This window comes from Oryctolagus cuniculus, chromosome 15 (assembly GCF_051225735.1).
Source record: "Oryctolagus cuniculus isolate XC-2025 breed Fujian yellow rabbit chromosome 15, ASM5122573v1, whole genome shotgun sequence".
NCBI classification, from domain to species: domain Eukaryota; kingdom Metazoa; phylum Chordata; class Mammalia; order Lagomorpha; family Leporidae; genus Oryctolagus; species Oryctolagus cuniculus.
In genome coordinates, this window is record NC_142881.1 from 37654247 (window position 1) to 37680325 (window position 26079).

The 26079-nt window shown below is 46.8% G+C and overlaps 1 protein-coding gene across 13 annotated transcripts in view; it reads right to left on the bottom strand.

Moving 5' to 3' along the window:
- Window positions 1–26079, bottom strand: part of EXOC6 (exocyst complex component 6) — a 321390-nt gene that overhangs the window by 196661 nt on the left and 98650 nt on the right. For 2 of the 13 annotated variants that reach the window (XR_016222129.1, XM_070057616.2), the window contains exon 1: window positions 7860–8006. The exons of 6 other annotated variants lie outside the window; for them this stretch is intronic. Coding sequence is in view for 2 of the 7 variants with exons in the window: in XM_002718510.6 (XP_002718556.1) it covers window positions 7860–7960 (101 nt within the window). In the remaining 5 variants the exon portion in view is untranslated. Of the gene's footprint in view, window positions 1–7760; window positions 8273–26079 lie in introns of those variants that run through there. 5 more of the 13 variants (XR_016222128.1, XM_002718510.6, XM_008270205.5 and 2 more) reach the window with 5 other exon arrangements.

Below are 26079 nucleotides of genomic sequence, written 5' to 3' on the forward strand. Positions count from 1 at the left end.
AGGATGGCCCAAGTCCTTGGGCCCTGCACCCACATGGGAGACCAGGAGGAAGCACCTGGCTCCTGGCTTCGGATCAGCGCGGTGCGCTGGCTACAGCGCACCGGCCACAGTGGCCATTGAGGGGTGAACCAATGGAAAAGGAAGACCTTTCTCTGTCTCTCTCTCACTGTCCACTCTGCCTGTTAAAAAAAAAAAAAAAAAAAAAAAAAGAACTATATTACATGCCAGGCCTTGCAGAAGTGTATCACATGCTTCTCAGGAAAAAGTCAGGCTAATGAATTCTGTCACTGAAAAAAAATACATAAAATAATGATAACAATAATACAACCTATAGGCCAGCTAAAAGATATCTAGGATATAACAAAAATTACTCTTAAAATTGAAATATGTATGGCTGAATTGGCATCTTAGATTTGCTTCAAAATAATCCATGGTGAGTGTACTGGTCAGCATTTTGTTACAACATGAGATATCTGAGAAAAGCTTACTTTAAAGAGAAAAAGTTTATGTTGGCTCACAGTCCGAGATCAGGTGGCTCCACCCATAAGGCATCATTGAGCCCAAACAGTACTCAACCAAATGGTTGAGCCCCTAAGTGGCACACAGCATCACATGGTAAAGGGGAGTATGTATCTATTTCTGTGCCATCTCTTAAAAAGGAACAAAGATTAATCAAAGGGGTCCACCCTAAAAACCCAATCCAGTCACCTACCAGAAGCCACACCTTCAAACAACATATCTGGATTGCATTTCCACTCTCAGTACTATTTTTTTTATTTATTTTTTTATTTTTTATTTTTGACAATCAGAGTGGACAGTGAGAGAGAGAGACAGAGAGAAAGGTCTTCCTTTTTGCCGTTGGTTCACCCTCCAATGGCCACCGCGGACGGCGCACCTTGCTGATCCGAAGGCAGGAGCCAGGTGCTTCTCCTGGTCTCCCATGCGGGTACAGGGCCCTAGGACTTGGGCCATCCTCCACTGCACTCCCTGGCCACAGCAGAGAGCTGGCCTGCAAGAGGGGCAACCGGGACAGAATCCGGCGCCCCGACCAGGACTAGAACCCGGTGTGCCGGCGCCACAAGGTGGAGGATTAGCCTATTGAGCCATGGCGCCGGCCTCTCAGTACTATTAACACATGACTTTGAGGACGAAATTTTCAACATACGGGCATTTGGGGACAGTCAACATCTAAGCTAATATCTAAACCATAGCATTCCATACCTGGTCTTCCAAACATTGATGTTTATTTCACAATGCAAAATGAATTTATTCCAACCCCAAAATTCTCAAAATCTGAATGTTTCAGCATTGCTCAAAAGTTTAAGTCCAAAGTCTCACCTAGGACTGAAGGGTTAAAAAGTTAAAAGCCGCTCCCCCCCCCCCACCTCCTCTGGTGAATTTTCCTGACCTCGTTAGACTTGCTCTGCATAGCCATTCTCTATAAAGTTAATTAGTCAGTAAATTACCCCAATGTGAGCGTAACCTTAGTTTCACCTAAGTAAGATAGAAGAAGTCACCATAATCTCTTTGCCTCCTGGAACCCTGACCCCACCATGTGTCCCTTATCGCCATTCGGCTGTATTCCTAGGTATCATCAAGGCAGTTCCTGCAACCTTGTTGTGTTTGTTGTGTGGCCCTCCCTTTTGGCAATAGGAGGCTTTTTGATACTCCCTGTATAGGCCATATGGTTCTCTGATGTCTAATCAGGCCCTTACTCGATATCCTGAACTCCCTGTATTCATAAATCAACTGGTTGTAAAATCACTTAACTTGTATCAATTGTTTACCCTATACCTCTGTCTGATCTATGCAATGATTAATTTTCTTTGTTTAAACGTGTATAAAAACCCCAACCCAAGACTATTTGGGGCCGCTCGCCTGTACTGGGACGGGGGCCCCGACATGTCGGATCATCAATAAACCTTACCCTTTGTTAATTGCATGAGAGAAGGTCTCTTGGAGCGTTTTTGGGGTGGCAAGAGAAATCCAACTCTAACAGGACTAAAGGTAACCTTCTCTAGTTGTGAGCCCTTACAAAATTAGAGACATGTTACAGAGACAGGCTCCTGGCATAGTGGTGCACCGCCACTTAGAATGATCGTATCCCATATCAGCGTGCCTATGTTCATGTCCTGGCTCTGCCTCCAAGTCCACCTTCCTACTAACGTGTACCCTGAAAGACAGCAGATGATGAATCAGATACTTGGGTCTCTGCTACCCACACGGGCCACAGATTGAGTTCCAGGTTCTTGCGTTCAGCTTGACCCAGTCCTGCTGTTGCAGGCATTTGGAGAATAAATCAATGGATGAGAGGTATCTCTCTCTCTCTTTCAAATAAATTAAAAATAAACAAACAAAAAAAACTGGGGCCAGTGTTGTGGCATAGTGGGCAAAGCTGCCACATGAAACGCCAGCATCCCATATTGAGACAGGTTCATGTCCTGGCTGCTCCACTCCTGATCCAGCTCCCTGCCAATGGCCTGGGAAAAGAAACAGAAGATGGTCCAAGTGCTTGTGCCCTGCCACCCACGTGGGAGACCAAGATGAAGCTCCTGGCTCCTGGTTCTGCCTGGCCTTTGCAGCCACTTGGAGGAGTGAACAAGCAGATGAAAGATCTCTTTCTCTCTGTCTCACCCTCTTTATATAACTCTGACTTTCAAATAAATAAGTCTTTAAGAAAAAAAAAAAGGCGGGCGCCACGGCTCACTAGCTAATCCTCTGCCTGCGGCACCGGCACCCCAGGTTCTAGTCCCGGTTGGGGCGCTGGTTCTGTCCCGGTTGCTCCTCTTCCTGTCCAGCTCTCTGCTGTGGCCTGGAAGGGCAGTGGAGGATGGCCCAGGTCCTTGAGCCCTGCACCCGCGTGGGAGACCAGGAGGAAGCACCTTGCTCCTGGCTTCGAACCGGCACAGCGCACCGGCCATAGCAGCCATTTGGGGGGTGAACCAACGTAAGGAAGACCTTTCTTTCTGTCTCTCTAACTCTGCTTGTCAAAAAAAAAAAAAAAAAAAAAAAACAGGAGCTAGTGTTGTGGCACAGCAGGTTAAACCACTACTTTCAACATCAGCATCCCATATCAGAGTGCCAGTTTGAGTCCCAGCTGCTCCACTTTCGGTCCGGCTCCCTGTTAATGTGCCTGGGAAAGCAGTGGAAGATGGCCCAAATATACTTGGGCCTCCACCAGCCACGTAGAAGACCCAGATGGAGTTCCAGGCTCCTGGCTTCAGCCTGGTCCAGCAATGACCTTTGTGACCATTTAGGAAGTGAACCAGCAGATGGAAGATCTCTTTCTCTCTGTGTCTCTCCTACTCTAACTCTGACTTTCAAATTAATAAATTTAACACACATTACATATTTCCAAGATATAATGGAAGGACAGGCAAAGGGTATAAATTTCCATTCCATAAGAGGAAAAAGGAAAAGAGGAACAGTAAGACCAAAGCAAGACCATAACCCAGCAGGGTGAGCACTAAATCTAAAGCTCAGCATCTGCTATCTGGGGCACACCGTTGCAGGTGAACCCCCAACTCCCTGGGCAACCCAATCCCTGCAGCTCTGCTGGCCACAGCTTAATGCATCAGTTCTCACAGGCGGAATACATCTCTGCAGCTCCACTAGGCACTGCCCTGGTGGGGGCTCCCTATAGCAGCTCTGACCTTATATTTCTGCTTGCCACTGCTCCAGCAGGGGCTCTCTGAAGTCATTCTGCCTTAGTAACAGGTCTCTGTGAGTCCCAGGTTGTCCAAGGCATCCTGTGAAATCTAGTTAGGGGTCTTAATGCCACTAGGGGCTCTGTTGGCCTCAGCCTACATGGTTGCTCTCAGGCTGGCTTTGCATGCTGATGTTTACAGCTTCCCAGGGCTTGTGTCGTACACTGTTTGCAGTTTTCCCTGGTGTTTAATGCTGCTGGTACCAGGACCTTTCTGGGGTCTCCACCACAGCTTTGCTCCCACAGCTCCACTAGGTACTACCATACCAGAGGGTCCACGAAGGGGCTCCTACTCTGCAACAAATTCTTCCTGGCCTCCCAAGGTTTCCTTTGAAATCTTGGTAGAAGACACCATAACCCCATAACTCTTGCATTCTGCACACCTGCAAAACCAGCGTCATATGAACAATGCCAATGTTTGCCACCACAGGATTCACACCACTTGAAACAAGGCTGCAGTCATGGAGTGCATCTCTGGCTGAACACAGGAAAACAAATCCTGAAGCGGTCTTGGGCAATCCCTACAAAAATACCCCTAAGTTTCACGAAACAAGTCTGCCCTTCTAGATTCTGGGTCTCTAAGGGCAATCGGGAAGATTTCTGAGACGCCCTGAAGGCCTTTTTCCCATTGTCTGACTGATTAGTACACCATGGCGTAGTGGTCATCAGGTTCGCCTCACACAGCTCCTTTTACCACACTAGTCTCTTCAGCAAGCACCTTCTCATCGCACTGTCCTGTTCCAAACATGGCTTTTCTGAGCTCCTTCTCTGGTCAGCCTGTGACTTTTCCAAATTATTTCTGCTCTGCTCTTTCTCCTGAGTTGCACTGCAAAAATAATAAACACACACAATGATACCCAAGCCACAGCTGAAAACTCACTGTTTTGACATCTCCTCTGCTAAATAAAGGAATCCATCATCTTTATGAGTTTATCCTTCTACAAAGTCTCAGGACACCGACACGCTAAGCCTAGCTCTTTGCCATGATTTTAACAAGAGCAGCCTTCTGTCCAGCTCCTTTTAGAACCCTCATTCCTGCCTGAAACCTCATCAGCACAGCCTTCACTGTCCACATTTTTATCAGCATTCTGGTTTTCTAAGCCCTGACCAGAACTGCCCATAATACTGCCTCCAGCATTCTAGGCTTTCTCTAGCCTGCTCCTCCAAACTCTTCTGATTTTTTGCAGTAACCAATTCCAAAGGCTCCTTCACATCTTCAGGCATAGTTACAACAGTGACCCTACTCCTCAGTACCCATTTTCTGTGCCAGTCAACTTTTCATTACTACAGAAAATTACATGAAGAGAAGCTAATCCTCCAAACAGAAAAGTTCCATTTTGGCCCTCATGATTGGCTGTTCTTGCTGGCTGAGTCCCTTGGCAATACATGGCAAGAAGGAGTACATGTCTATGACTACAGGGCATTTTATAAAGCCACCAGGACTTTATCATAAGGGGTCCAGCCTAAAGACTCAATCCAAAGCTCCACCTTCAAATATTATAACTGAATTCATTTTCCACCTTCTTGGTACTATCAACCTAAGACTCTGGGGGTCCACCTTTTAATACATGGGACTTTGAGAGACATTCAACACCCAAGCTAATATCCAAACTACTGCAGTGAGTGAATAGGGGAAAAGACCAAACACAATTTGCCAGGGATGGAACTGAAGCTAGATAATGGTTCATGGTGTTTGGTTATACTATTTTAAATTTTTGATAATAATTTTTTTAATTTTCTTTATTTTCATTTTACTTGAAGGGGAAAAAGGAAGCTAAAGAGAGATATTCCATCCACGATGCACTCTCCAAATACCACAACAGCTGTGGCTGGACCACGCCAAAGAAATGAGTCCAGAACCCAATCCAAGTGTCCTTTGTGGGCTGCAAAGACATGCGTACTTGAGCTATCACCTACTGCCTCCCAGGGTACACATTATCAGGATGCTGGATAGGAAGTGGAGGAGCCAGGACGTGAACCAGGCACTCCAATATGAAATACAGTCATCCCAAGGAGTGACTTAATCACTGTACCACATACCTACCCCCATAAAAGATGTTTTTAGACATAATATTAGCAATTCAGTTCATTAAGCCTAAAAATAAAAAATTTAACTTAACTACAGTTTGAAAGATTGCTGGCACTGCCTTCTACGTACATACGGAATGGAAACAGTGTACTTGTAAATGAGAGATAGCAAGCATATATATGGTAAGTATGAATCACTGGAATTTGCTAAAGAGAGTGGGTTCCAACAACGGAAGCAGCTGACACAACTGCTCAACAAAAGAGAAAGGATAATAACACCATGAACACATACACTCTGCTTATGAGTGTCCCAAAGGCCTGTCAATATACTTCAACCTTTTCTTCTGGGTTAATTTCATCTTTTTCAAGTGTACTCTCTGGCATATTTTCCCAAGATGAAGTATCTCCTTCATAACCAGTATTATTCTTTAAGTGGACCATTCAGGTAACTACATCATGGCACTGAGAAAAACAGAAGCTTCCTTTTAATTCCACGTTCTATCTTCTAAATTCTATCTTCATCACCAAGTGTATAGTTTTGTTTGTTTTTTAAAGATTTTGTTCATTTATTTGAGAGGTAGAGTTACAGACAGTGAGAGGGAGAGACAGAGAGAAATGTCTTCACTCCCCAAATGGCTGCAACAGCTGGAGCTGCGAAGCCAGGATCAGGCGCTTCTTCCTAGTCTCCCATGCGGGTGCAGGGGCCCAAGGACTTAGGCCATCCTCCACTGCTCTCCCCAAGCCATAGCAGAGAGCTGGATTGGAAGAGAAGCAGCTGGGACTAGAACCCGCGTCCATATAGGATGCTGGCACCACAGGCGGAGGATTAACCTACTGCGCCACGGCGCCGGCCCCCAAGTGTATAGTTTTATTAAGAGGTTTACATTGGAAAATTAAGGAAATGCACTAATTATGCATTACCATATCATAGAATAACTTGATGAGACAAAAGTTTCTAATAATGCCCATCACCTGCTTGGTGTTAGATACAGCAGTAGACAAATAAACAACATTCCCAAAGTTCTGAGTTTTCTGGGCATCTAAACACCTCATGGGACAACAAGGAAACCGAGATATAGAAAGTGAATTTTGCCCATGACTAGCACTTCACCAGTGTCTGAACGAGGGTACAACAAGACGCAGGTCTCCTGGGTCTCAGGGCAAAGTGGGTTTATATTAACTGGAACTGGCTTCACTTGACATTCACAACACCCTAATCCTAGGAAAGGTATCCTGAAGAACCGCAAGGAATAAACACGATCGCTCCCAAGTTCCCTGACCAGGTGATTCATAATTCTCTATACTATCGATACAAGATATGAAAACTTCCTTTCAACAGGAATCTGTTCTTGAAGAGACTGCCTAACCTAACAGTACAGTACAGTGTCTAACAATCTATTAGGGCAGCAGGTATTCAGTAGAGCATGGAATAATCACCTTAAAGAGAGTGGGTAGCGAGCCATTTTAAAATTTCAAGTGGAAAAATCAATGCAAAATTAATGAACTGTTCATAAATACATAAAAGCTTCCCTGTGTGCACAGCAGCCTGTCCGGTGAACACACTGTCACACCAGCAAGATCCCGAGCCGCCAACCCTGCTCTGCCGCCCACGCTCCCTCCCCGCCCGCTCCGGGGGCGCAGGGACAAGGGCGCCGGCGTCTGCCGGCGTCTCCCGCTGAACTTCAATTCTCCCACGCCCGCGACAGCCCAGCGCGCGACCCGGCACCTCGGCCACGCGCGCAGCTGGCAATTAACCTTCGCCCCCTGCATGCCCGCGGCCAAGCAGCCCTACAACGGGGGCAGGCCTAGGGCGTGTCCTCGCGACCCGGGGCCGCGCGGTAGCTGCCGAAGTCAGAGACGCCGCAGCAGCCACACCCACCGGGGGTACGGCTGACAGCCCTCGAGGCTGAGGCGGCGGGCCGCAGCGCCGCAGCGCCAACAGGTGCAGCGCCCCCTCCGCCTCGCAGGGGCCCCAGCCCGGGCCCTGCGGCCCCCGCGCGTCCCGGCCCGCCCCCGCTTGCACCACCTGTCGGGCCGCTCCGCGCACGCCTGGCGGCTGACACCACGCCCGGCTCCGAGTGGCCGCCGGAGGCAGCCCGAGATCCCGGGAGGATGAGAGCTTTACCGGAGGGTGGGTCCTACGCAGGCGGTGTCAGTGCTCTCGATCTCCTGCAAGATTCGCTCGTGCTCCGGGACGGCGCCCAGAGCCTCGCAGCTGTCCGCCATCTTGGCTGGAAGCTGAGGAACCGGCGAAGCGCGGCGCCGCGGGAACGACGGGGGCGAGCGGCAGGTGGCGCGAGCGCCAAGGGGCGGGCCGTGGTCGGGGCGGGGCCCGCGCGCGCGACCCAGCTCCGGTCCCTTCACCTGCCGGCCGGCGCCTTCCCCGTCCCTCGCCACCTGCGGAGGGCGGCTGTCTGACCCCTGGAGGGCGTGTTGGCGAGAACATGCCCGTCGCACACGCTCGCGTCCTGTGTGCGTGGCCGTCGACCGCGCTGGCTGTACCGTAGGAGTGGGGAGAGTGGACGTCGGTAACAAAGCTACAGGCGCGTTTGACTAGGGGGCCTCGTGTTCTGCGAGTGGTGAGGAGGACAAGAAAGGGAAAAAGTGCACCCGCGAAGAGCAAAACTGCCTGCGGTCGCATTTCTCAGGCGGTGATCCCGGTTGACAACCGTGACGGATGGCCCGGGCCGTTCTGGGCGGAACCCTGCCTTGGCTCGCAGGAAGTTCACAGAGGCGAATCCACGGGGCCGTGAACGACAAGCGCCAGAGAGAGAAGTTAAATAAGAAGACACGGCGTTTGAGAGACAGAGCAATTTGATTGGAAGCCAAGGTCTTTAACCCCAAGCGTCCCAAGTCTCAGCGGCTGGGATGAGGAGGGGTGGGGTGGCCTGGACTAAAAGCACCAGGGTAGAAAAGAGCCCTGCTTAATGACCTGTCTGTGGGACGCCGCGTAAACCAGTTTGTCGTGATCAAAGCAGCTGCTGAGGAAGGTTAGACGGACTGGGAAGCTAGCCTCAGGGCTATTTTATGGTCTCCATTAATCCTTGGCTTTGACCTTCTCTCTGAACCAGCCAGGCTCTTTCCCAACCCAGTTTAACTCCCACCCTTCAGCGAGCTTCCAGGAGAAGCCTACCTCAATCTTCCACCCCACACTGGGAGGCGGCACTGCAGAACAGGAGCCTGAACTCTGAAAAGGGGTCCTCGGTTTGTGACACTGAGTCCGATTCTGATCCCTTTTCATCTCAGTTTCCCGTTGTGTGCCTGCCTCGTGGTGCCGTTCCATGCTGTACTTCAGCAAGTTCATGGAGAAAGTGTGTTAAGAAAAAACTGCATGGATTTCAAAAATGTTTGTATTAAAACAAATAATCGTGAGGCCGGCGCTGTGGCGCAGTAGGCCCTGCGGAGGGGCATCCCATGTGGACGCAGATTCAAGTCCCGGCTGCTCCTCTTCCGATCCAGCTCTCTGCTATAGCCTAGGAAAGCAGAAGATGGCTCAAGTGCTTGGACCCCTGCACCCACGTGCAGCTTCAGGAGCTTGGAGCTTGGAGCTCCTGGCTTTGGATCAGCCCAGCTCTGGCAGTCACGGCCATTTGGGGAGTGAACCATCAGATGAAAGACCTTTCTCTCTCCCTCTCACTGTCTATAAGTCTACCTGTCAATAATAAATAAAATCTTAAAAAAAAAAAACAAATATTCATTCCATTTCTCCATGAACCTTGTAAACTACCCTAATATTTCCCAAATTGCCACAGATCTGGTGGATTGGTACAACTCAAGTGCATTATCTTAACTACAGGTTAGAAGTCTAACATAGGTCTGGCTGGGCTACAGTCCAGGTGTCAGCCTGACCTGTTTTCCTGTTCAGAGACTCCAGGAGAAAATGTTTCTTTGCCTTTTTGAGCTAGGTGCCATCAACATGCTTGACTTGTGTCCCACCCCCACTTTCTTCATCTTCAAAGCCAGCGACATTACATCTCTCTGAGCAATCTGTAAACACATCTCCCTGACTCTTGCCAAGGTAGGCAAAGGTTCTCTGCTTTTAAGGAACCATGTGCTTAGACAGGACCCAACTATGTGATATAGGATAATCAATCTCAAGGTCCTTATCCTTAATCATATCTGTAATACCGCTTTTGTAATGTAAAGTAACATATTCACAAGTTCTAAGAATTAGAATGTGAGCATCTTTGGGGGGGCCATTATTCTGCCTGCCACATTTTGCAAGGGCCTTATAAATGTTACTAATGCCCTCCTTCCTAACAACCTGGAATCTCTGAAAAATTCAAGGGGCTGATTATGTGGCCAGTAGGTTATGCATCAGCCTGCAGCATCAGATTCCCATATGGGTACCAGTTTGAGTCCCAGCTGCACCACTTCCAATCCAGCTCCCTGCTGATGGCCTGGGAAAACAGAAGATGGCTTAAGTGCTTGGGCCCCTGCACACATGTGGGAGACCTGGAAGAAGCTCCTGGCTCCTGGCTTCAGATCAGTCCAGCTCTGGCCATTGTGGCCATTTGGAGAGTAAACCAAAGGGTGGAAGACCTCTCCCCCACCCCGTGTATAACTCTGCCTCTCAAGTAAATAAATGGACCTTAAAACAAAAAGAAAGAGTGGCCAGTGCTGTGGTGTAGTGGGTAAAGCCGCTGCCTGCAGTGCCAGCATCCCATATGGGTGCCAGTTCGAGTCCCGGCTGCTCTGATTCCAATCCAGCTCTCTGCCATGGCCTGGGAAAGTAGTGAAAGATGGCCCAAGTCCTTGGGCCCCTGCACCCATGTGGGAGATCTAGAAGAAGCTCCTGGCTCCTGGATTTGGACTGGTGCAGCTCCAGCCCTTGCAGCCATTTGGGGAGTGAACCAGTGGATGGAAGATCCCTTTCTCTGCCTCATTTCTCTCTGTGTAACTCTGACTTTCAAATAAATAAATAAATCTTAAAAAAAAAAAAAAGAAAGGAAAATTCAAAATTTACTGGTCAGTGTCAAGGCACAGCGAGTTAAGCTTGCTGCCTGAGACACCAGCATCCCTTATGAGTAATAGTTCATGTCCCATCTGCTCCACTTCTCATCCAGCTCCCTGACAAATGCACCTGGAAATACAGTGGAAGATGTCTCAAATGCTTGGGCCCCGACCACTCATGGGGGAAGACATGGATGGAGTTTGGGCCGGGCAAGCCCTAGTGGCTGCAACCATTTAGGGAGTGAACCAGTGGATGGAAGATTCTATCTCTATCTCTATCTCTGTCGCTCCCTCTCTTTTTGGGTAACTCTGCCTTACAAATGAATAAATCTTTCAAAATAAATCCCCTTAACTAATAACAATCTTCTTCAAAGACTGCAGATTTAGCAGTTTTCCACTCGCCCCAACAATTGTTTCCATAGTTTATACTTGTTTTTGATTAGTTCCTTTTCACATATTTGTGGGATTTGTTTATTTTATACACTTGATCCTCAGGGAAACAGACTGCATGCTCTCTTGGAACACCAAGGAATTCTTGCCACATCCAACTGCTCCTTCCACCAAGAAACCCCATTGCTAGCCAAGTAAGTCATCATAACCTCCCCCTGTTTCCACTGTCTTGATGGTGCAAGAGAATCCAGACTGCCTTTGGGAAATCATACTTCCTTGTGTTTCAAGAGTATACAGGAACAGACACATCCCATCCCAAATCTGCCAGCATTGTCAGGCAATATTAAGGTCCTTGAGTTCAGATGACAAAATAATGTTTTTGCCAACTTCCTGTAGTTCCTCTGAAAACTCTACACATAGCTGAGGAAAAGCTGGAGCGGTTTTGAAACCGAACAATGCTGAAGCTCTGAAACCATAGGAAAGTGTTCAGCATGAGCCAAAAAGGAACATTCCAAGCAGGTCTGAGCAGAAGGTAAGAGTTTGATTAATCCAAGACTGGTAACAATTAGGAATTAGTCCAATACCAAATTGTAAAATGTTAGTTTCTTAACATTTTTTTTTTTTTTGACAGGCAGAGTGTACAGTGAGAGAGAGAGAGACAGAGAGAAAGGTCTTCCTTTTGCCGTTGGTTTACCCTCCAATGGCCGCAGCGGCCGGCACACCACGCTGACCCAATGGCAGGAGCCAGGTGCTTCTCCTGGTCTCCCATGGGGTGCAGGGCCCAAGTACTTGGGCCATCCTCCACTGCACTCCCTGGCCACAGCCGAGAGCTGGCCTGGAAGAGGGGCAACCGGGACAGAATCCGGCGCCCCGACCGGGACTAGAACCCGGTGTGCCGGCGCCGCAAGGCGGAGGATTAGCCTAGTGAGCCGCGGCGCCGGCCTAAATGTTAGTTTCTTAAAACTAGCTCTTTATAGATATAGACATGAGATATAACACTCTATGTATGATATGGTTTATCAAGCTTCCTGACTGGAAATCTACAGCACAAACAGAGAATGTTACTTGAAATTCCCTGATACTGTCTGTTACCAAGAGCTCCTATAAAAGGAACAGTATTTATACACTTTTGTCAAAGAATATAAACTTCATCCATAAATTTACTCTTGGATTGAGCTGAATCTCTCTGCATATAGATTTAATCCTTCCAATTTTTTTTAAAGATTTGTTATATTTATTTGAAAGGCAGAGTTACAGAGAAGCAGAAACAGAGAGAGAGAGAGAAAGAGAGAGAGAGAGAGAGAGAGAGGGAAAAGTCTTCATCCATTGGTTCACTCTCCAAATGGCCAGATTGGCCAGAGCTGGGCAGATCCAAAGCCAGGAGCCTAGAGCTTCTTCTGGGTCTCCCACATGGGTGCAGGGGCCCAAGTCCTGGGCAATCCTCCACTGCTTTCCCAGGCAAATTAGCAGGGAGCTGGATGGGAAGTGAAACAGCCAGGACTCAAACCAGAGCCCACGTGGGATGCCGGCATCACAGATGGCAGCTGAATTCATTATGCCACAGCACCTGCGCCCCCCCCCCCAAATTGTTTTTTGTTTATTTAGGAGAAAAACACTGAACTTTTTCCTTGACTGACCACCTCTCCAATTACTGAGATACCACCACCTGGTGTTAGAACAACCCCAACTGCAGGACCAGCTCTAGAGAGGAGAAAATAAATCTTTTAAAATTGAATCTGAAACCAAAACATAAAAAATGAGGACAAATTTTATCCCCTGCTATAAAAAGAATATAGTGGAGACTATTGTCGCTCAGTCCATGGGCATGACCACAATTCATCACATTGAAGAACAAAGCAAGATGAGCAGACAGGTGCATGTGACACAGGCCGGCTTCCTCCCAGGCAGCCGTCTCCTGCTGGGGCATTCCCTTCCAGAGCATCTATTGCTCAGACCTTTCCCACTTCTCTTCTCCAGACTTGACACCATTTACCCAACCGAAGCCCCAGATGCTGCTGGGGGAAGCCAGCTCTGCTTAGCACTCCTCATACCAAGCCTGTTTCAACACTTGCCCATAAAGATTGCCCCAATATAAGCAGAAATATCTTCCCAGCAAGTTAAGTCAAGATGAAAGGAAGTCCATTTACCACTTCTTCTAAAATAGTTTTTCTGCTTCCCTCTGTGACATTTTTTTTTTTTTAATTTAAGAGGTAGAGTTACAGAGGGAGAGACACAGAGAGAGAAAGAGAAAGAGAGAGAGAGGTCTTCCATCCGCTGGTTCATTCCCCAGATGGCCACAACAGCTGGAGCTGGGCCGATCCAAAGCCAGGAGCCAAAAGCTTCTTCTGGGTATCCCACGTGGGTGCAGGAGCCCAAGCACTTTTTCTACTGCTTTCCCAGGCCATAGCAGAAAGCAGGATCAGAAGAGGAGAAGCTAGAACTCAAACCAGCACCCATATGGGATGCCGGCACCGCAGGAGTCCACTATGCCACAGCGTAAGCTCCATGTGACATTTTCTTTTGCAAAAGAATTACTTATTTGTTTTTTTTAAAATATTTTTATGTATTTATTTGAGAGGTAGAGTACAGAGAGGGAGAGACAGACAGAAAGGTCTTCCTTCCGTTGGTTCACTCCCCAAATGGCCGCAACAGCCGGAGCTGCACCGATCTGAAGCCAGGAGCCAGGAGCTTCTTTTGGGTCTCCCATGAGGGTGCAGGGGCCCGAGCACTTGGGCCATCTCCTATTGCTTTCCCAGACCACAGCAGAGAGCTGGATAGGAAGAGGAGCAGCAGGGACTAGAACGGGTGCCCATATGGGATGCTGGCGCCGCAGGCAGAGGATTAACCTACTGTGCCACGGCGCCGGCCCCAAGATTTATTTATTTGAAAGAGTTACAGACAGAGGGAGAGACAGAGACAGATCCTCCATCCGCTAGTTCATTCCCCAGATAGTTGCAATGGCTGGGGCTGGGTTGGTCTGAAGCCAGGAGCTTCCTCCAAGTCTCCCACATGGGTGGCAGGGGCCCAACACTTGGGATCTTCCACTGCTTCCCCAGGCTGTTACCAGGGAGCTGGATCAGAAGTGGAGGAGCAGGGATGTATCCATGCGCAGCTTTTCCTGCTACAGCGCAGCGCCAGCCCCGCCCCGCTCACCGTCCCCCAACTTCTGACAGTTCTTAGTGCCTGAAAGCTTTTGCTAAGAATTTAGCTAAATGTCCCAAATGACTAACCCTGTAGATTTTAATCTAGGCATAGCTGGGGAAAAAAACCCTACCCAGGGCATAAATGATTCCATCCTTGTGGTCTGAGGACGCTGGAGTGGGAGGGCACGCAGGCTGCACATGCATGTTGAGTTATGTTTTGGAAGTAGATATTGACTTCCAGAGACCCATCCAAACCTCTCTCTTCAGGACTCCTAGGAGAGGATACTAAGACTGGCAAGGCAGAAGAAACATCCTGTGTCCAGTATGAAACTAACCAGCAAAGTAAGAATTTAACTTGTAAGTCAACTCTCAGTCATTAACAGCCTACACCCTGAGACTCTTGTCTACAGATGAATAACCTATCTTGGGCAAACTTCCTCAGAAGAAGGCTATGGAATGAAACCGCCCTGGTCTAGCATTTAGCTGCTTGGGTTCAAATTCCAACACAGCTCTTACCATATGTTGGGCCCCAAGGAATTCCTTTACTTGTCCGAGCCTATGCCTTTTCAAGTGTGAATTCAGCACAATAATAGTCCCTACCTTAGGGACTGAAGGAGATAATGTATAACTTCTGCCCACAGCTCAATCAATATTACAGACTAGGATTACTAGGCATTTGTTAGTGAGCCAGGTAGCCCAGAATATAATGTCCTCTTTGATAAAATAAAAATAAAAACTGGACATATAAGCATTCTTTTTTCCCCCTAGTTCTTTACAAATAGCATGGTTCTGTATTGGTGTTCTCTGCATTATTATTTCTGGATGCTCAGTGGGTGGAAACTGCCTGAAGCCTGCTTCTTGTTCCGGAAAAGAATGTTCTTTGCATTAGACTCGGTTCCAGGAGTGCTTTAGAGAGCCTCTGAATCTTGCGTTTGTAAGGCCAGTGCCTCTCTTTGTTGTCCTAGGGGGTGGAAGGAGTGTGCAGTGCTCATCCTTGAGCTACCTACCCTGGTGGTAAACACACGGCTGAGTCCCTCCCCACTTCCCAGCACCCTTCCTAAGTCAGGCACAGGGACAGAGTCTTAAATTGGTCACTGACCAGCCCAATGTCTTGCGTATGGTAGGTGCTCAGTTACTGTTTGTTAAGTGAATGATCCAAATGCAAAAACTTATGTTGACCCTAATGTCTCTATAGAGAGATTCCTCTGGAAGCTCTGTGGCAGTCCGATTTTTTTTTTCCTCTCAAAACTTTGTCTATGGGGCCAGCACTGTGGTATAGAAGGTAAGGCTGCTTCCTGCAGTGCCGGCATCCCATATAGGTGCTGGTTTGAGTCCCGGCTGCTCCTCTTCTGATCCAGCTCTGTGATATAGCTAGGAAAGCAGTAGAAGATAGCTCAAGTGCTTGGGCCCCTGCAACAGCGTGGGAGACACAGAGGAAGCTCCAGGCTCCTGGCTTTGGATCAGCCCAGCTCTAGCCATTGCAGTCATTTGGGGAGTGAACCATTGGATGGAAGAACTCACTCTCTCTCTCTCTCTCTGCCTTTCAAATAATAAATAAAATCTTAAAAAAAAAAAAAAAAAAAAAAAAAAAAAAAAAACCTTTGCTAACACCATTCAGATGTTTCTTGAAGACTTTCAGAATTCTTGTGATATAATCATAGAACTGTAACAAAAGGTAAAGTATAGGCGGGGCTTATATATTGGCTCTAATGAACTCTTCCCAGTGGCTTTTAGCCACTCAACAGTTCTCCAGCTTCCACCTTGTTGAAGCAGTGCCCCCATGTGGCCTCACTCTGAAAGTGCAAGAGAATCCACAAAGCAGGGCCCAGGCTGGGAGTATTCCTGCAGCAAAACTGTGTCCAGGAATGTGTTGTTCTATAAAGATCTAGAGCCCACAGTGGAGAACAATAGAAGGAAATTTGAAATGGAAGCCAAATAAGATCATTTTTTTTCCTGAACTTATGGGCAGGTCCTCAGAGAAGTTCAAAAGTAATTAGACCCAGGTTTTGTTCATTTAACGACTATTTTAATTGAATGTTTGCTGTGTGCCAGGTGCCATGCTGGAAACTCAGATAGGCCTGGCTTGTGGACATGTGACTCATGCAGTTACACTTGATTTAATGCTCTGCTAACATCATCTGGTTTTTTTGTTGTTGTTGTTATTTTGGATTTTTTTTTTTAAGATTTTATTTATTTATTTGAGAGGCAGAGTTACAGAGGGAGAGACACAGAGAGATCTTTCATCTGCTGGTTCACTCCCTGGATGGCCACAACAGCCAGGTCTGGGCCAAACAGAAGCCAGGAGCCAGGAACGACTTCCAGGTCTCCCACATGGGTGCAGGTGCCCAAGCATTTGGGCCACCTTCCACTGCTTTCCCAGGCCACAGCAGAGAGCTGGATAGGAAGAGAAGTATACCGGACACAAACAGGCTCCCATATTGGATGCTGGCATGCAGGTGGAGGCTTAGCCTACTATGCCACAGCACTGGCCCCGCTAACATCATCTTGTAATTTTTTTCTTTTACAGATTTTTTTTAATTTAAAAGTGAGAGTTAGAGACAGAGAAATTGAGAGGTCTTCCATCTGCTGGTTCATTCCCCAAGTGGCCACAATAGCAGGGATTGAGCTAGACCTAAACCAAAAGCCAGGAGCTTCATCCGGGTCTCCCACTTGGGTGGCAGGGGCCCAGCACTTGGGCCATCTTCTGCTGCTTATCCCAGGCCAGGAGAAGAGAGCTGGATCAGAAGTGGAGCAGCTGGGACACAAACCTTTACCCATATGGGATGTTGGCATTGCAGGTGGACACTTTACCTGCTATGCCACAACACCAGCCCCTAAAATTGTTATTTATGTAATTAGAGAAGGAGAGTTCCATCACTAGTTCATTCCCCAAATTCTCCTAACATTTGAGTAGTGTGGGGGGTTGGGGAGACTGGAGGCTGAATCCAGAAATAATGAATTCAATCTGGGTCCCCACATGAGTGGCAGTAACTCAATCACTTGAACCATCACCACTGGTCCCCATCATCCATATTAACAGGAAGCTGGAGTCAGGAGCTGGACTTGGGAAGTGAACTCATATATTCCAATATGGAACTTGGGGCATCTTAACCCTTAGGCCCTATAGTTCAGAATAATTTTTGAGCAAGGGACATGCATTTTCATTTTGTTTTGGGACCCTACAAATTATGTGACTAGTTCTGCCCTTAAAACAATGTCCTAAAAGCAACATTAGGCTTACTTCCTCAAACTAAACACTTTACAGCTCACTGTGCAATTAAAGAACAATATTGGTGCTGGCACTGTGGTATAGCGGGTTAAGCCACCACCATCTGTGATGCCAACATCCCATTTATGCAGCAGTTCAAGTTCTAGCTGCTCTGCTTCCCAGCCAGCTCCCTGCTACTGTACGTGGGAAGATGGTGGAAGATGGCCTGAATGCTTGGACCCGTCTCATCCAAGTGGGAGACCTGGATGGAGTCCCTGGCTCCTGGCTTCAACCTGGCCCAGTTCTGGCCATTGTGGCAAATGGGAGTGAACCAGGGAATGGAAGATCTCTCTTTCTGTCAATCTGCCTTTCAAATAAATAAATGTCTTTTAAAAATAAGTAACATTTTTTAAAAGAACAATATTATCTTCTCTGAGTTTCATTCTCTCTACTTTGTACTCCTCCAGCCCGTAACACAGACTCTTCTCTCTTCTGTCTCCCCCACTTCTCTTCTCACCTTGACTCTTCCATCCTGTTCCTGACACTCTCCCCCACTTAGCTTTCCTTATACCCTTGCTCCTTTCCCCCTCTCTTCTTTCTTGTCCTGTTTTTCTCTCTCCTCCTGGCAAAACAGGTATAGAAATATAACTAATGTAACAAGACAAAATAACAATGCTGATGGTAAATGCTAACTTGTACTCTCGGGGAACTCTGTAAAATAGCACTACGAACCTCCCTACCCCTACTCCATTTTGTTTGTCTCTGTAGAACTTATCACCACTTTTTTGTTCGTGAATTTCTGGATCCCCTCACCAAACATAAGCTCCCTGTGAGCAAGGAATTTCCAGGTCTGGATAATGCCATATCAGCAGCACCTAGACCAATGCCTGCCACATGGTAGCTGTGTCATTATTATTTAGTTACTGAATGAGTAAATGCACATTTGCTCTGAGTAAGACATTGCTTTAATGCATTTCATGCCTAATGCAAGGAATCCTTTCTACATCTCTGTTGATTACAGAGGCAGAATTTGAACCCGTGTCTACCTAGTTCCAAAGCCTATTTACTTAATCACCAAATAAATAGAACAGTCTCCCTGGTTGGAATACTTCATTGCCAATTTTTAGAAAAAATTTTTGTCGCTCCCCGTCTTCATGGGGGAACGACACTAAGCCCTGCCTAGGCTTCATATCCGAGTCACGGCACCATTATGTCGCTCCCCCTCTTCGTGGAGGAACGACACAGGACCCTGCGCTGTTCTTTCGTCTGCTCGGCCCTCCCCGGGTTTGCTGCTGGTTCTTCCCGGGTTGGCTACTATCCCTTCCACCTCCGTGGAAGGGCAATTCCCCCTAGCCACATTCCCCACTTCCGCAGGGGAGCGGCACACCGCCGGCCGGCTCTTCTCGGGGGCTGCACAGGTGTTCCCCTTAGATGTTCCCCATAGATGTTCCTGGTGCATGCCGTCTCTCTCCTCCTTTATAGTCCTCCTCCGCCAATCCTAACTCGGCTGCCCACACGCCGAGTTCGCTGCTCTCCTCCAATCAGGAGCAAGTCCTACAGTTTATTAGTTGAACTGGAGGCAGCTGTGCGGAAGCTGTTTACTTCTCTCCCAGCGCCATATTGTGGGAGAGCAGATGCATAGAATAAGTCTTAATTCCAGTAACTCTGTCTAGTCCGGGTTGCTCCCCACAATTTTCTCTAGTGTTGCAAAGAAGGTCACATGGCTAATGGAATCACTTAACTGTCCAGCAGAAATTGGGCAATGGCATAGCTCACTCTGATCAGGAGCCCCAGGCTTTTCCAGGGTGCTGCAGATGAGCAGGCCTTGGTCACAGCTAGACACAGGTTTGTCTACAGTGTCTCTACAACTTGTAGCCCATACGCCACTCCTTCATTGGAGATTAAATGAGGTCGTGATATATCTTAACAGCAGTTAAGATACCTCATGGGACACTCACATCTTATACTGGAATACCCGGATTCAAGTCCTGGCTCCAGTACCAATTCCAGTTTCCTGCTGATGCACACCCTGGGAGGCAGCAGATAACAGCTCAAGTACTTGGTTCCCTGCCACCCATGTGGGAGACCCAGATTAAGTTCCAGGCTCCTGGGTTCAGCCTAACCCAGCCCCAGCTATTGGGGCATTTAGGGAGTGAATCAACAAACAGAAGATCTCTCCCTGTCTACCTCTGTCTCTGTCTCTCTGCCTTTCAAATGAAAATAATGATTTAAAACAATTTTCTCACCATAAAAATAGTATGTATGTGAGATGATGTATATATATTAATAGCTAATTTCATTTAATCATTCTATACTGTAAACATATATCAATATATAAAATTGTACCCAAAATGTATTTAATCATTTGTCAACTGAAAATACAATTTTTAAAAATGTACATGACTCAGGCTAGGACTGTGGCACAGCACAGAAAGCTGCCTCCCGCAGTGCTGGCATCCCACAAGGGACCAGTTGAAGTGTGGGCTGCTCCACTTCCTATCCTGCTCTCTGCAATGGCCTGGAAAAGCAGTAGAAGATGGCCCAAGTGTTTGGGCCCCTGCACCCACATGGGAGACCTGAAAGAAGCTCCTGGCTCCTGGCTTTGGATGGGCTCAGCTCCAGCTGTTGTGGCCACTTGGGGAGTGAACCAGTGGATGGAAGACACCCCCCCCACCCCCGCCTTTGTCTCTCTGTAACTCTGCCTTTCAAATAAATAAACCTTTTAAAAAAATGCATGATTTAATGTTTCCCACCTACTCAGCATTTCAATATGTTGTGTTTATTTACTTCAAGATTCTAAAATATGTATTTACGAAACTAGAGGGAGGCCGGTGCGGCTCAATAGGCTAATCCTCCGCCTGCGGCACTGGCACACCGGGTTCTAGTCCTGCTCAGGGCGCCGGATTCTGTCCCGGTTGCCCCTCTTCCAGGCCAGCTCTCTGCTATGGCCAGGGAGTGCAGTGGAGGATGGCCCAAGTGCTTGGGCCCTGCACCCCATGGGAGACCAGGAGAAGCACCTGGTTCCTGGCTTTGGATCAGTGCGGTGTGCCAGCCGCAGCAGCCACTAGAGGGTGAACCAATGGCAAAGGAAGACCTTTCTCTCTGTCTCTCTCTCTCACTGTCCACTCTGCCTGTCAAAAAATAAATAAATAAAATAAATAAACTAGAGGGACTATATATCCCAGATGTAATTTAGACAATGACGGTAATAGTTAATGTGTATTGAGTTTTGACTATATGCCAGGCAGGCGTTGTGCTAAGCACTTCACATACAATAACCACCTGAGATAGGCTTTACTACAGTCCCCATTTTGTAGTTCCAGACTAAAGCCAAAATCCTACAACCAATAAGTGTCTAGTTCAGATTAAAACCTAGATCTTTGATCTTGACCAACATATTTACTCCAATAAGATACATTTCTGAACATAAAAACAGCAAGAGCATTTGGAATACCAATAGCTGAAGCCAACTAGTTTTATTTTTAGTATGTCCTCCTAAGATTTTATAATATATCCAGTTAAGTTTTTTTAAAAAAATATTTTCTGTCCTTTCCCAAAAGTATGTTATCTTCATTCCTAAAAACATTAAAGTCAGAGGAATACAATATCCTGTTTGTTCTTACACTAGTAAAATTTCATGGTCAACTCTTGGAAAAGAGCCCAAGAGAGTCTGTGAATTCAAGTGTAAAACAATTATGTTATCATAAAACAATTACAAAAATTTCTTCTGGTACGTCATCTTGCACAATTCCCTTTTCCTCCTATTTTTCCCAGCCCTCTGCAGGGCTTTCTTTGTACCTCCCACTAACTTTGCAACACACTACAATGTGTCCCTGATTTTCTTATCTCAGGCTCAGCTACAGCAGCAAGACACACTGTGACTGCTGAACCCATATCAGTTCTGACAGTCAGTGCTTTGACTTTAGGACCTGTTGTAAGAAGCTAACAACACACCGACTGAGCCCCAGGCCACATTTTGATCTGAGTCAGTATCCAGGGGGAGCTGGTCTAATAGGTGAGATCTGGAAGCAGGAAAGTTCTAGTGAGAATATGATCAATGTTTTTAACACTGCTACTGCCCCAACCTAAGACCATAGCTGCCATCACCAGTTTATCAGAACCATCCTCGAACTTGAGCATTCAGACAACCATTACCAATGCATCAGAATTGATACGCTGGTTGAGACCCACTGACCATCCTTTTTAAGGAGCTTGGAAATGCTGGGTAAAACTGATCCTAATGCTGCAATTTCCTTTAGTGGCTCCAGGCAACCATTAAGCCTTCGAGGGACAGGCACACTCCCCAGAGGGAAGAGCTGGCAAGGAACTGGGCATAGGTTAGCCAAATGGAGGGGCCGGGATGAAAATCAGGAAACACATACTGAGAATATCCAGTGGACATTAGCATATGGCTGCAACATAATGAAAACAGTCATGCCCAGGACAAGGGGATTAGAGCAGCAAAACTAATTCTAGATGCCCCTCCGGCTGGTGAGTTTCAGCCTGCCAGTATTCTGCCAGCTAGCAGATTTTGAATGCCCAAAGCTTAAGCCATGCTAGGATAACACAGACACTAACAGTAGGCCTTTCTTTACACTTCTCCCTTTTAAGTTCAATCACCATTTGCACGGTTAACATCAATTCTCCCATTTGATTTTTATAGCTGCCTGAGATGGCTTTACCAGATGTTTCACTGGCAACATAAACAAATCACAGGAAAAAAGCAACGTGTCTTAGCTCTCCCATGAAACTGTCTCTCCTTCAAACTTACTTTCATGGGCAGAGCTACCATTTCACACATAGAAGGAAAACACTCATAAGACTTCAGAATCATCTGATTCTCATACGTTCTTCCAAAATAAAGCCAAAGGCCCAGTGGGGAGTCAGGCAGGAGCCGGGTGGCACTATGAGGCGGAGCTTGCTCTGGGAGCAGTCACGTAGGAAGTCAGGTGGTGAGCGAGAGACAGTTTGGGCAAGGTGAGAGAGACCAACGGCCACTGATTCTCCCTGCAGCGAGACTCCCGCTCCTAGCCACCACCCCCAGCTCCTCCGACAGCAGAGCGCCATGCTCCCAGATTAGGTCCCAGGTGAGGTTTGCACCAGGAAGGCCGGGCTGCTCTGCAGCAGCACTACCAGCTAGCCACGTGAACATGGGCTTAGCAGAACCCATCTCTGAGTTCTGAGTCCCTGAGCTGTCTGAGCTCGCCATGTTGCAGAGGCAAGCCCCACCTGGCCCTGATCCAAACCCTGACCTGGAACCGGGCATCTCAGATTCCCTACCTGAAAAGCAAGGGCAGGAGAGCAGTTAACAGAGCACAAGATCTGACAGCAGAAAATGATGGCTAAAGCAACATCTTTCTACTGGAACAGGGGAAAACAACCAGGAGAACTCTCACAAATCCTCCCTTCCTTGATTCCTACATGTCAGGTTTTCCCTTAAACTGTTTCTCCCTTTGCCTTCCCAGCACCATTGTCTCAGTGTCCTAACCTTTCCCTCACTATGCCAGGGCATCACAGCAGCACCACGAAGGCTCTGCTGGCCAACCTGCCTCCAGCCAAGCCCCTTTTTCTTCCTCTCTGCCTTTCAAGTTTGTGGTTTGAAAATACTTCAGCCTCTCTGCTGCCAGTGTTGTGGCTTTGTGGGTAAAGCCACCATCTGCAGCACCAGCATCCCTCACGGCAACATTTTGTGTTCCAGCTGCTCCAGTTCCAATTCAGCTCTCTGCTAATGTACTTGGGAAAGCAGTGAAAGATGATCCAAGTGCTTAGGTCCCTGCGCCCATGTGGGAGACCCAGAAGAAACTCCTGGCTCCTGGTTTTGACCTGGCTCAGCTTGCCATTGTGGCTACTTAGAGAGTAAACCAGCAGATGAAAGATCTCTCTCTGTCTCTCTCTGAAACTCTGAATTTCAAATAAATAAATAAATCTTTTTTTAAAAAGGAAAGAAAATACTTTGGCTTCCCCCTCTTCTACCCTGAAATGACAAATTCTCTGCAGACTGCCTTTGTTTTTTGCCTCACAAGGTCACCATGAGCTCATAAGGTCATACCAATTAGTTGATCAAATACTATGTACTGAGCAGTAGAAGCTTCTGCAGAGGATACTAAAATATAAGTAAGACATAGGCACTGCCCTCAGGAATCATTAGCTTCAAAGTAGTTATAACCAAAAATACACACATACACACACATATATACACATACACACATGTGAGTCAGAATAAATGCCCTGGACTCTTCACGGTTTCAAAGGATTGAATTTTCATACCTACTGAGGACAGAGGCAAGGCCAGAGGGCTAGGAGATCAAAGAAGCTTCATACAAGAAAGAGCACTGGAGATGAGCCTTGCCCAAGGATTGGATTTGGGCAAGCAGAAAAGGAACCAAGGGGGAGGAACCAAGTGCACCAGAAGGAAAATATGTCAGGGCATGTTGTCACAGAGTAAACAGACTAATCAGACCAAAAGGGAAGTCCTGTCTCTATTTCCCCATACTCCTATGAGGCCACAGAAGCTGATGTGTCCTGTTGGAGCAGTCCATTGGAAAATTAATAGCAATTAATAGCATGTGTAGAAAGGTATCAAATGCTGGTCTAAGAAGGTCTCATCTAAAACAATGGTAGGTACAACTCATTTTGGCTAATATGGTCCCAGTAAATGTTTGTTGGGGGCTCTGTGACTCTACGCTATCCCCCCAAATAACATCAAAGCGTCTTAATGGTGGCCTTTGGGAAAGGGTACACTCACCCCTTGTTTAATAATCCAAACACAGGGGCCAGCACTGTGGCATAGCATGTAAAGCCACTGCCTGTAGTGCTGGCATCCCATATGGGCGCCAGTTCAAGTCCTGGCTGCTCCACTTCCAATCTAGCTCTCTGCTATGGCCTGGGAAAGCAGTAGAAGATGGCCCAAGTTCTTGGGCCCCTGCACCCATGTGGGAGACCTGGAAGAAGCTCCTGGCTCCTGGTTTCAGATAGCTGTAGCTTCGGTGTTGCGGCCAATTGGGGAGTGAACCAGCAGATGGAAGATCTCTCTCTCTCTCTCTCTCTCTCTCTCTCTCTGTCTGCCTCTCCTTCTCTCTCTGTGTAACTCTGACTTTCAAATAAATAAATATTTTTTAAAAATAATAACCCAAACACAAAGTTAACAGCAGGCATACCAGGCCCAGTGGGGGTGGTGACAGGGGTAGCACCTCCTTGGAAACAGGTCTGGGCAGCCTCCACTCATGGGGGTGATACTGAGAGAGTGCTGGGACTGCCAGGTTGGAAGGCTGTTTCTTTAGGAAGACAAGGTGTAAGACTGGAGCAAGAGACATTTGTCCTAAAAACGGAGGGTAGAAAATACCCAAACAAAGATGGGAAGTCAGGAGTAACACCGGAGCAAGCCTAGCTCAGAGCATGATGACAAGGCAGACGAACTCTGAATGCTGGCAGCGGCTGTGAGATTAGACAGTCAGAAGTGGAAGGCCCAGGGCTCTGAGGCAGCAAAGGCAGCAGGGCCTCGGTAACCACGTCTGGGCCCCCTCCACTGCCTTCTCTTGTCTCCCTTTAAACTTCTGACACAGCCACCAGGCAAACGCACAAGTTTTAGAAGGTTCTGGTATGGTGCAGATCATGTTCCATTTTGGAAAAAAATTTTCCCTACAAAGCACTGGTTTCTTCAACTTATTGAATAGTAAAAGTCCCCTGACCTTCTCAGGGGAAGTTCACTGTGCTCATAGAAGGTGAAGATGTGTGGGACAGAAGGAGTTCTCATGGTTTTGCAACTGAACCTACATGTTGATAATCCTAGAATCACCCAACAAACCGCACTAGTGTGCCAGCACCCAAACATTACCATAAGCCCTTTGAAAAGATTTAAGGCAAGATGAAATTTCAATATCTGGGAAAAATTTATTCAGATTTAAACTGTAGTGGATTTCAAAACTCTTTGGCCATGGGATCTTTCTGAGCATGAGGAGATAATATAAAAAAAAATCTTTCCACTTAATCTACAAATATTAGTCAACAAATATTTATTGACTGTCACTATCACATGCAGTGATTGACATCTTGTTCCCACACTGATAGATGTCAGCTCCAAGCAAGCAGAGAGAATTACATTTTAAAAGCTACCCTTTTAACTCAAAGACACGTAGTCTTTTACTTTAATCATATTCTTTAACTGTACGAATTAATACTCAGATTAGCACAGAAGCTATTTTTAAACCTTGTATGGAAACAAAAATAAAATACATATAAGGGAGATCAAGAGAAGCAATAATAGAAATGGACTTCTACATTTTTTCCTACAACTCATATCTGCCCAAATATAAATTTGTTTCATTGATACGTCCAATTATTCTGGATTTTTTTTTACTGAGTGATATTTCAGAGAAAGTAATGGAAATCTCATCTCCTCATAAAGGGAAATGGGATATTGAAGATGATATGAGGCTGTTTCTACAATCGCCTGAAAGTCATTTGTATTTTTTAACCTTGTCATGACAAATAAGGAAACAAATATAATACAAGAACAAAGAACTAGATAATTATTTATGGTAATTTCTCTAAGAATAAGAAAACTCTAAGATTAAGTATATGCAGACCTAACTGCTTTTCCAAAAATGTTTAATTCTGTTAGAAAGAAATGTTCAGAAAGAAGGGGAAAGGAC